The 12455-nt window shown below is 42.4% G+C and overlaps 1 protein-coding gene and 1 long non-coding RNA gene across 2 annotated transcripts in view; one reads left to right on the top strand and one right to left on the bottom strand.

Annotated features, from left to right (window-relative positions):
* Positions 1-92: 92 nt before the first annotated feature.
* Positions 93-12455, bottom strand: part of LOC130276091 (uncharacterized) — an 18022-nt gene continuing 5659 nt past the window's right edge. The window contains exons 2-3 of the long non-coding RNA XR_008845016.1: positions 4281-4321; positions 93-232 (exon numbers count right to left, since the gene is read on the bottom strand). This is a non-coding gene — a long non-coding RNA (uncharacterized LOC130276091). The remainder of the gene's footprint in view (positions 233-4280; positions 4322-12455) is intronic.
* TATDN2 (TatD DNase domain containing 2) overlaps positions 12009-12455 on the top strand; it is a 21549-nt gene continuing 21102 nt past the window's right edge. Inside the window, exon 1 of the mRNA XM_056524973.1 lies at positions 12009-12128. Coding sequence (XP_056380948.1) covers positions 12083-12128 — 46 coding nt within the window. The 5' untranslated portion in view covers positions 12009-12082. The remainder of the gene's footprint in view (positions 12129-12455) is intronic.

Genomic DNA, 12455 nt, shown 5'->3' with positions numbered 1-12455 from the left:
TCGGAGACTACCATTAGGTCAGGTTTGTTCCAAGAATAGGTGATCGGGCATTAGTCACGTCTAAACATGGATGTACATACAGGAGATGTGCTGCTGGTTCAAGGAATTCTCCCCATCTTGGCTGGGCATTTGATGGCCCCTATCTCTAGTTGGGGTAAAGGGCTACATGAACCTGAGGCAAAACCCCACTCCTGGTGTGCTTATGCTGGGGTCACAGTGGAGAGAAGAAACCCTATGAATGTCTGAGATTAGAAAACTATGGCTATCTTCCAGAACCAGTGCCTCCTTATCCATGGGCCATGTCTGGCAGTGCAGCTTAGTCCCAATCACATAAATGGACAGGTATATTGCAATTTCTGTAAGAGAGCAGCAATATTTTTCCCAATTTGTGTTTTGGGAAAAGAGTCACAACCAAATTTAGCTTGGGCTCCTTGTCAATTAGCCACCTTAGATCCTGCCATTACTTTCATGCTGCCTGAACCATAAATCAGTGGGGTTGTCTCTGGCAGCCTCTTCCTGCCACAATTACCTTGATTGATAGATCTCTCCCTATACCTAAACAGGAAGACATCGATCAACTAAGGCTGATGGGGCAGGGATAAGCTGCCAGAGACCACCCCAATGACTCGTGGTTAAGGCAGCATGAATGTGATGGCAGGTTCCCTTTTTAGTTACACAACAAGCAATGAACAGACTTGCCATTTAGCATCATTTCTACAGAGCAGCATTATAGTCTTGAATTTTGAACAAACCTTTTAACTTAATCTATTATATATGTATATAATTGTTGGTTTTATAAACTGCATACAAAAAACTATAAGATGTATTAGAAATGTGTCCTTCATTGTGATATCCACGTGCAAATGTTGCAGCCTCCTCATAATGAAAAAAATGATAAGAAACCAAGTCAAGGGAACCTGTCACTAGTTTCATGTTGCCTGAACCACAGGCAGAATAAACTACTGACAGACTCCCTTATCACGATACAAAATTCCCTCTCATTGGCTGTGTCTTTTCAGAGGAATCACACTTGTAACTTTGGCGGGAGCTCCAAGTCATGAAGGTGGTTCCTGGACATGATATACACATATAGCAAACCACCCCAATGACTTGCTAGCCCGTTCTGAGCCAAGTTAAAATTGTGATTTCTCTGAAATGGCACAGCCTCATAGACAGTAATGCATTTCCGAGCTGAATCCGCAGATAGAATAGAAAGTCTATTCTTTCTGCAGATGCCGGAATCAGGATTTCCGCTGTGTGCAAAGTGCAGCAGAATCCCATTGAAATCAATGGGACTTTGCTGCAGTGGAATGTCTTGCTGAATATTCCAGCGTAATTCTGCACAGACATTCCGCTGTGTGAACACAGCCTGCAAATGGGCGGGATGAAACACATGTTGTGGGACTGAAACGTACGCTTTGCGGTAGCGGTCAGTAATGATCAAAAATTCATCGGGAGTGGGATTAAGATGACAGACCTCTGCAGGGCTCTTGTTTGGGGAGGTTTGTCTTCAGCTCATACCGAGGACTTAGTCAAGGTGAAGGGAATTATGAACAGTTCCAAATACCAGGCAATTTTGGCACAAACCTTCAGGCATCCGTTAGCTGAAGCTGAAGAGGAAGTTCACCTTTCAGGAAGCTAAAGAGGAAGCTGATGAAGAGTTCACCTTTACGTGTGACAATGACCCAAAGCACACATCCCAATCCACACATCCCAATCCACAAAGCCATTGACTCAAAGCACACATCACAATCCACAAAGCCATTGCTTCAGCACCAGGTGAAAATGTTTATTTTTTAATGGCCCAGCCAGAGCCTAGACCTTAACCCCTTAAGGACTCAGCCCATTTTGGCCTTAAGGACTCAGACAATTTAATTTTTCCGTTTTCATTTTTTCCTCCTCGCCTTCTAAAAATCATAACTCTTTTATATTTTCATCCACAGACTAGTATGAGGGCTTGTTTTTTGCGCGACCAGTTGTCCTTTGTAATGACATAACTCATATCATAAAATGTATGGCGCAACCAAAAAACACTATTTTTGTGGGGAAATTAAAAGGAAAAACGCAATTTTGCTAATTTTGCAAGGTTTCGTTTTCACGCCGTACAATTTATGGTAAAAATGACGTGTGTTCTTTATTCTGAGAGTCAATACGATTAAAATGATACCCATTATTACATACTTTTCTGTTATTGTTGCGCTTAAAAAAAATCAAACTTTTTAACCAAATTACCGTAGTACGTTTATAATCCCTTTATTTTGATGACCTCTAACTTTTTTATTTTTCCGTATAAGCAGCGGTGTGATGGCTCATTTTTTGCGCCATGATCTGTACTTTTTTTTGATACCACATTTGCATATAAAAAACTTTTAATACATTTTTAATAAAAAAATTTTAAATAAAATGTATTAAAGTAGCAATTTTGGACTTTTTTTTTCTTTCGTTCACGCCGTTCACCGTAGGGGATCATTAACATTTTATTTTAACAGTTCGGACATTTACGCACGCGGCGATACCAAATATGTCTATAAAATTTATTTTTTACGCTTTTTGGGGGTAAAATAGGAAAAAACTGACGTTTTACTTTTTTTATTGGGGGCGGGGATTTTTCACTTTTTTTTTTACTTTTACATTTTTTTTTTTTTTTTTTTTACACTTGAATAGTCCCCATAGGGGACTATTCATAGCAATACCATGATTGATAATACTGATCTGTTCTATGTATAGGACATAGAACAGATCAGTATTATCGGTCATCTTCTGCTCTCGTCTGCTGGATCTCAGACCAGAGCATGAGACGCCGGGAGCCGGACGGAGGAAGGTGAGGGGACCTCCGTGCGGCGTTCTGAATGATCGGATCCCCGCAGCAGCGCTGCGGGCGATCCGATCATTCATTCAAATCGCGCACTGCCGCAGATGTCGGGATCTGTATTGATCCCAGCACCTGAGGGGTTAATGGCGGACGCCCGCGAGATCGCGGGCGTCGGCCATTGCCGGCGGGTCCCTGGCTGCGATCAGCAGCCGGGATCAGCCGCGCATGACACGGGCATCGCTCCGGTGCCCGCGGTTATGCACAGGACGTAAATGTACGTCCTGGTGCGTTAAGTACCACCGCACCAGGACGTACATTTACGTCCTGCGTCCCTAAGGGGTTAAAGGGGTATTCCAGGAAAAAAAAGGTTATAGGTCAACTGCCTCCAGGAAGTTAAACAGATTTGAAAATTACTTCTATTACAAAATCTTAATCCTATTCCAATAATTATCAGCTGCTGAAGTTGAGTTGTTCTTTTTTTGTCTGGCAACAGTGCTCTCTGCTGACATCTCTGCTTGTCTCGGGAACTGCACAGAGTAGAAGAGGTTTGCTACAGGGATTCAGCAGCTCATAAGTACTGAAAGGATTAAGATTTTTTAATAGAAGTAATTTACAAATCTGCTTAACTTTCTGGAGCCAGTTGATATATATAAAAAAGTTTTTTCCTGGATAACCCCTTTAACCCCTTAAGGACGCAGGTTGTTAATGTACACTCTGCGCCCGCTCTCATTGTTTGAAGCATGCTTAGGGGCTGAGCGCATTTCATACCCAGTAGGTCCCGGCTGCTATAAACAGTAGGAAGGAGAAGTATAAATGGTTCCTTTATGTTTCCCATTTCTTTTAAATACACTGCAATGGCAGTTTTCCCTAAAATGCCAGAAAAAAACCCTGTGTGGAAACCTAGCCTTATGCAACCATGCTTTAGGGTAGGGTCACATGTTACGGATCCGCAGTGTATTTTACGCTGCAGATCCGTTGATGACCCGACCCTATAGTGTGCCTTCTGCTGTGCCTGTCTGCTCTTAGCAGCAATCCGTTGCTATGAGCAAACACACATGGATCTGCGAGTCGCTGCACAGTGTACATACAGTCATTGCAGCCACTCTCTGTCTCGTGCGGATGTACCAAGCTATATGTGGGTAAAACCACACAGCAACTGAGGAGGAGAATATCCCAACATTTGAGTACTATCCGCACTGGCACAGACACACCACTAGCGAGACATGTTCGTGAAACACATGGAGGGGACCTCAAGACCCTAAAGTTTTGGGGGGGTCACCAAGATGAGATTGGGTCCCAGACGGGGGAATCTAGACAAAAAATTACTTAGAGAGGAGGCGAAGTGGATTCAGAGGCTGAAGAGTTTAAGCCCGAATGGGCTGAATGAAGGATTTACCTTCTCAGCTTTTATTTGATATAAACCTGCCTGGAATGAATTAAGAATTAATAATGCTTTAGATATACTCACACATAGCTGAGTCGATTGACATGCATCGGAGAAGGATCATGCTGCCAATGTTGAAAAAATACAAAAAGAAATAAGATTAATTAAAATCATAATTCCATCTCAAGATGAGTAATTAAGAGAAGGAATGTTATGACTGGGCTAAATATGAAAAATAGATATATGTAGAAATATATAAACAAGTGCAATTAATTCCAAATAGATAGAACTGGAAGATATGAACTAGGAAGAAGAGAAGTTGCCCTCCATTGGAGTTAGATGATATTGGTAATAACTTTCAATGGAATCGTCCCCCATAATTATTGTGCATGTTTCATTGGGGAATCATACAAAGTACAATAGTGCACAATGATTCTGATATGTTATACTTACCATCTTTTATAACATTGGAAATACAATAATAAATGCAATATCTTAAGCCCCAAATTGTCATGATAGGTACTTACAATAAGCCAGTAAAGAGGTCCGGCTATAAGTGAAACTGAGGATGTAAACAGGAGGTCTATGCCTTAATGAGTCAGGAGATGGACATCTCCATGGAATTTAACTAAGTATTTGCGCAGGAGACTCTGCGCATCTATGTAACAACTTCCGGCAGGCTAAATGTTCACGCAGGTGTTACTGCGCACCAGTGAAGGGAGAAGCGAATGTAAACAGAAGGGCACCTGCATTGCCATAGAATGAGATTTGCCATAGAATGAGATGGTCCGCCTCCATCACATCCTATTGGCTCACACTTGTCACGTGACATGTTTAAACTTCACGCATTGACGCGCATGGCAGTCTCAGTTTGGCTATCACAGGGAGAGGATCTCCTCTCCCTGTGATAGCTGAAGCTGCACGGAGCTCTCATGGCCTCTGTGGCCCGACAGAAGTTCACACATGTACGCAGCTCATACGGCTGCCTCATATACATTTACTCTATTATTACATACACTGTTGATCCACAGCACTATCGGGATCCCTATGCCCGATGGCGCTGTCATCAGTGTGCGTCCCTGCGAGCGCCCCACGCCCGCAGCTCTACTCCCCGTCCCCCGTAGCTCTACTCCCCGTCCCCCGTTAATGCTCAGGGAGCGATCCACAGCGCTATCGGGATCCCTATGCCTGATGGCGCTGTCATCAGCGTGCCTCCCCGCGAGCGCCCAATGCCCGCAGCTCTACTCCCCATCCCCCGTTAACGCTCAGGGAGCGGGGAACAGAAAGTAGAGCATCGGGCGCAGGTAAAGTTATTTGCGTAGTGCTGCGCATGCGCAGTAATACTTTACCTGCACCCGATGCTCTACTTTCTGTTCCCCGCTCCCTGAGCGTTAACGGGGGACGGGGAGTAGAGCTGTGGGCGTGGGGCGCTCGCGGGGACGCACACTGATGACAGCGCCATCGGGCATAGGGATCCCCATAGCGCTGTGGATCAACAGTACATGTAATAATAGAGTAAATGTATATGAGCCAGCTGTATGAACTGCATAAATGTGTGAGTTTCTGTCGGGCCACAGAGGCCATGAGAGCTCCGTGCAGCATCAGCTATCACAGGGAGAGGAGATCCTCTCCCTGTGATAGCCAAACTGAGACTGCTGTGCGCGTCGATGCGTGACGTTTAAATATGTCACGTGACAAGTGTGAGCCAATAGGATGTGATGGAGGCGGAGCATCTCATTCTATGGCAAATCTCATTCTATGCAGGTGGTCACAGCGCAGATACGTGTATGAAGCTGGACCTATCACATCTCCCTACTGGCAATCGTTGCTGATTGGCCAATGTGTCAGCACAATGATAGGTGGATTAGAACATCAATATAGAAGAACAGTAGAATGATAGGTGGCTTGCCCTGTCAATCTGAAAGGACAGTGCAGTGGAAGGCACGATGGCATATAAGCCAATGCGCTGTCGGCAGATCCGGACTGATGATGTCATGGAGGGAGGTTTTATAAACCCCCGACTTGGCGTTCTTAACTCAGTGCCCGTTGTCCTCTTGACAAAGCTGCGTCTCGCAGTGAAACATGTTGAGGGGGGCTGAGAACTGATTTTAAACATAGTGCTGTCTCCATTCGCAGTGCATACTGCAGATGCATGCAACATTTATATAATTAGTTCAGGTAGCCAGGTTGGCACCTATTGTGTTACTATATGGAGAGATTGGCACTTAAATTGTAATCTGTCTGTCTTGAGTGTGAAGCAAATAATAAAGTACAAGGTTTTTCTATATATGGGAAACAGGTTTTTTTTGGATCACCACGGTGATCTATAAGTAATAGTGATTAATGGGACTCTGCTGGGGAATCACAGAAATTCCACCATGTAACCATAGCCAAAATATGACCTATAACAATTCAATTGCAATATAAACTAAAATCTTTGAGGGGGAAATAAAAAAAAAATAAATAACTCACTATGAGTAGGGTCACATGTAACGGATTTGCAGTGTACTTTACGCTGCGGATCTGCCGATGACCCAATCCTATAGTGTGCCTCCTGCTGTACCTGTCTGTTTGTAGCAGCAATCCCCCACTACGAGGAAACACACATAGACATGCGAGTCGCCGCACGCACGCACAGTGTACTCACAGTCATCGCGGCCGCTCACCCTGCTCCCTGAGCTAGAGGTGATTAACCCCCTTTGACTGTTCCAACCAACCAATAGACCTATATATGGCGGGTGAGCTTAACTTCATTGGACTCTGCATGGGAAACATTTTTGAACAATCTGAAATGTAGAATTTTCACAGTGGAAATTATGCAGCAAAAAATCTGCTGTGTGAATGCGACAGTGGAAATCCCATTCACCGCAATGTTAACTTCATGTAGCAGAATTTCCTAGCTGAAAATTTTCCTCAGGATTCTGCACGGATATCCCACCGAGTGAACATAGGGGGAGATTTCTCAAAAGCTGTGGAGAGGCAAAGTTGCCCATCGCAACTAATCAGATTGCTTTTTCATTTTTAACAAGGTCTCTGAAAAATGAAAGAAGCGATCCACAGGTTTTGAGAAATCTCCCCCATAGCCTCTAGGTAGAAAATGTTCTGAAAGATTCAACATCTTAAAAGGGTTTGTAGACATTTTGCCTGTTTTTTGTTTACAAATGGTTAAATGACTTTGGGCCAAGGATCTCACACTGCTGACAGAGAGACTGACCCAAAGTTTTTTGGGTATAAAAAGTAGCACCAATTGAGTTCAACCTGACACAAACCCTTGCTGGGTATATAAAACCAGTATCAAAGTGGTCCAAGGGCATTAACTCTTAGGAAACAACCAATAGTTATTCAAATAAGAAAAAAAAAAAGACTAGTCTGCACAATTTGATGCCATTTATTATAAACAGAACAGGTTTGGGCCAGGTTGGTCTCAATTGATTTTTATGTGAGGCATCCTTCTATGTGTGTTGGCAGTATGTGATCAGCTGCCCAAATCATTTAACCCTTTGGAAACACCAGTTACCTATTCGAATAGGGAAAACCTTCCTGTCTGCCCATTTTGATGCCAGTTTTTTATTTCCAGGAAAGACTTGGGCCAAGCTTAACCTGACTGCCCACTTTGATACCCGTTGGGCCAGGCTGGACTTAATTGGATTTGATGTGGGGCATCGATCGCTGAGTGTTTTTAGCGTAAGATCAGGTGCCCACCGTTAATTAACCCTTTGAAAATACCAGATTCCTATTCAAACTACATAAAATATAAGCAGGTAGCAAGTTTGGCACCTGTTTTCTTGCCCATGCAGATTTTGGTCCAGGGTGGAAACAGATAGGTATTATGTAGAGGCCCTTACTTTTTTTTTATGTACGCCCTTAGGTTCCTGGCTAAATGGTGTTTATCCTCTTAAAATAATCCATCAAAATGCAGAAAATGTAGTTAGTCGGAAAGGTTGGCTCCTGTTTTTCTGCCCATTCACTTTTTAGGCCAGACTGAAAACAAATGTATACTGTGTAGTTGGTAAGTTTTGCCAATCCACTTTTTGGGCCAGGATGGAAACAGTTGGGAATTATGTAGTGGCCTTTACCCTTCAATTCCCCCCCCTGGGCCAGTGGCCGATTTGGTATTTAACCCCTTAAAATCCTCAGTTACCTTATCAAATGGAATAACAAGAAAAAAAAACAGATCAGCATAGGACATTCACCTTGCATCTATTATTCTATTGTGACCTTTTTATCTTCTGTACGTGGCTCTGATACACCTTTCTGCCCTCCTACTTCTTCCCTTCCCTGCACGCTGTTTTTAAACTACAGGTCCCAGCATTCTTTGCTGCGGCTCTGTGCTCCAGTCCCCTGACCAGCCCCAGCACTCGCAATGTAACTAAGCAACCATTCCCATCCTGCTTTCATCAGCAAGAAACCTGTTATACGACCTGTTCCTTTCACAATACTTATAACATGGTCATTTACTAAAATTTGCCCTACTGCCCATATAAGCCATGAAACAGCCCATAAACTATAGAGAGAGAGAGGAGAGAAAAAAAATTATATATCTATCGAAATGCTGTACTATATAGCAATGATTCACAAAATGGGTGCCTCCATTCCCAAAAAAGTCAAAGTCCATCTGTGCATGCATGAGTTGAAGTTTTAAAGTTTATAAACAGCTGAAGGCACCCTTTTTGGGAAACACTGCTACATAGTATAAATAAATAAATATATATATATATATATATATATCATTTTGTATGCTATATAAAAATCTACCATATTTTAGTATCGCTAACATGTATATGTTTATATATTTTTACATATATACAGATACGTTTATACGATACATGTGTGTATATATATATATATATATATATATATATATATATACAGTAACCCCCCGACCTACGATGGCCCCGACATATGATAAAATCGACATACGATGGCCTCTCAGAGGCCATCGTATGTCGATGTCAGCATCGACATACGATGCTTTTATATGTCGGGGCCATCGCATTAACTGCTATCCGACAGCGCAAAATGCTTAAGCTGCTGTCAGATAGCAGTTTAAGCATCCCGGGCAGGTTCACTTACCTATTCCCGCTGCTCCGGGTCCACTTCGCGATCCTCCGGTGTCTTGCGCATCTTCTCCAGGGTCCGGGCCTTGCTTTCCGGCGTCGTTATTACGTCACTACGCACGCCGCGCAGGCGCAGCAGCGTAATAACGTCACCTGAAAGCGAGGCCCGGACCCTGCAGAAGATGCGCAAGACACCGGAGGATCGCGAAGAAGACACCGGAGGATCGCGAAGAAGACACCGGAGGATCGCGAAGAAGACACCGCAGCGGGACAGCATCGGGGGCCCCTGGAACAGCAGCGGGAGCGGTGAGGACCTGGTGCAGAGCGGCGGGGACAGGTGAGTACAGCTTCCTATACTTTACATTGCACGGATCCCTCAACATACGATGGATTTGACAAACGATGGGTCGTTTGGAACGAATTACCATCATATGTTGAGGGACCACTGTATATGTGTCACACAAGAAAACGTCCGGCACTCAGGAAGTTGCAGATAAAACTTATAAATGGCTTTATTCACATGCTGTAAAGCAGGACACAATCTGACGGGTTTCGCACGCTCAGGTGCTTAATCGTAGATAGACATACATTCAATAATACGAGTTAAAATACACATGAGTTTGGTCACATGACCACATGAATCTTAATTAAAAATGTTAGTTACAAAACATGGAACTGGGAATCATGATTCCATTTGGCATTTCGGAGAGAGTTCACACATGGGCGCATGTATTGCGATTTTAGATTTAGTTTCAATTTCAAGTTTGATTTTAATTAACAATGTGTTTTTTTTAGTTCAACTCCTAAATAGTCCATCACAAAGAATTTGTATGTATCCATTTGGAGCCCATATCAACCGGACTAAATACTTTGGACTATGTGTATAAATGGAGATATAAACTATCCTATTAGTATAGTGACTATTGACCGCATGACATGCGTCTCCCTGTGTGAACACCCACCTATATTGCAACAGCACTCCAGAAGTGTTGATATATAACAAGGAGTATTGGACCAAGGACTGCACACGCGAAATAAACACAAAATTATATACATCAGATGTATTCTCTTATTACATTTATGCACACGTCAACATTAAATCCAATCTTTTATTTAACCCTTGCGGGTATCTCGTTCCCAGAAGGAACATCCAATGTGCCTCTCTATTATATAATTTCTTTCTGAAAGGAGTGGAAAAAGTTACTTTAGGACCCAGAGGAGGCGATCTCAGAAAGAAATTATATAATAGAGAGGCACATTGGATGTTCCTTCTGGGAACGAGATACCCGCAAGGGTTAAATAAAAGATTGGATTTAATGTTGACGTGTGCATAAATGTAATAAGAGAATACATCTGATGTATATAATTTTGTGTTTATTTCGCGTGTGCAGTCCTTGGTCCAATACTCCTTGTTATATATCAACACTTCTGGAGTGCTGTTGCAATATAGGTGGGTGTTCACACAGGGAGACGCATGTCATGCGGTCAATAGTCACTATACTAATAGGATAGTTTATATCTCCATTTATACACATAGTCCAAAGTATTTAGTCCGGTTGATATGGGCTCCAAATGGATACATACAAATTCTTTGTGATGGACTATTTAGTAGAACTAAAAAAAACACATTGTTAATTAAAATCAAACTTGAAATTGAAACTAAATCTAAAATCGCAATACATGCGCCCATGTGTGAACTCTCTCCGAAATGCCAAATGGAATCATGATTCCCAGTTCCATGTTTTGTAACTAACATTTTTAATTAAGATTCATGTGGTCATGTGACCAAACTCATGTATATTTTAACTCGTATTATTGAATGTATGTCTATCTACGACTAAGCACCTGAGCGTGCGAAACGCGTCAGATTGTGCCCTGCCTTACAGCGTGTGAATAAAGCCATTTATAAGTTTTATCTGCAACTTCCTGAGTGCCGGACGTTTTCTTGTGTGACTTCTATTGAGCCGGGAGCGGTACCGGTGTCCGCAGCACGAGGACGTGCAGTAAACGCAGGAGTGGTGAGCAGCCTTACCTTGTCTGCACATATATATGTGTGTATATAGGGGGGTGATTTATCAAAACCTGTCCAGAGGAAAAGTCGACCAGTTGCCCATAGCAACCAATCAGATCACTTCTTTAATTTTTAACAAGGCTTCTGCAAAATGAAAGAAGAGATCTAATTGGTTGCTATGGGCAACTGGGCAACCTCTGGACAGGTTTTGATAGTGTGCATATATAGATAGATATATCTCCCCAATAAAACTCTACTAAAACATAATATATATATATAGTAGAGTTTTAGAATAAAAATACATATACACACACATATGTATTTTTTTCATATAAGTATTTGTGCAGATATATATATATATATATATATATATATTTTATATTACTAAATATATACTCTATAAAAGGAAAATCATCAAAACTTGTGCAGAGGAAAAGTCGACCAGTTACCCATAGCAACCAATCAGATCGCTTCTTTTTAAAAAGGCCTCTGAAATATAATAGAAGCAGTCTGATTGGTTGCTATGGGCAACTGGTAAACATTTCCTCTACACAAGTCTTGATGAATCTCCCCCCATATACACACTACACTACATACTATACTATATAGAGGGTGTTTACAAAAAATGTCCTGAGGAAAAACTACAACTACGTTGCGGGGAACAACCCCATGATTAAGGGGTTGTTCCCCGCAACGTAGAGCGGCAGGCTGGAGCTGAGGTATAAGTCATCTTACCTATTTGGGATGTAAACCACCGTACCCCATGTATTTTTCATATATGTTTGAAGATAAATATCTAATGTGACCGAAAAGAAATCATGCAAATAAAAAAGGCAACTGCAAGAAGACCTGAACGTTGTGGTCGTGAGTAATTCACTATTCATTCATATAAGTACATGCTCGCCGTAGGCAATCCAGGTATATTTAACAAAGGCTGATCAGATCAGCTAACATGATGGACGGAGGTCTCCTCACCTGCTTCCTGCCTTCCCAACGTCTTCTGCAATGATTTGCCTTCCAGCAGTCCAGAGCAGAAGATCGCCGATAATACTGATCAGTGTTATGCCCTATGCATAGCACTAAACAGTATTAGGCTAAGTATCTACTTGTTTTTTGGGGGGGACAATGCTAAGTAAAACGCCAATTCTGCTCCATGGTGTTTTTTCGGCCAAAAAACGCTGCGGCCAGATG

The sequence above is a fragment of the Hyla sarda genome, chromosome 6, assembly GCF_029499605.1.
Source record: "Hyla sarda isolate aHylSar1 chromosome 6, aHylSar1.hap1, whole genome shotgun sequence".
In the NCBI taxonomy this organism is placed as follows: domain Eukaryota; kingdom Metazoa; phylum Chordata; class Amphibia; order Anura; family Hylidae; genus Hyla; species Hyla sarda.
Note: the sequence above shows the minus strand (reverse complement) of the source record. Positions and strands in the feature narration are given on the sequence as shown.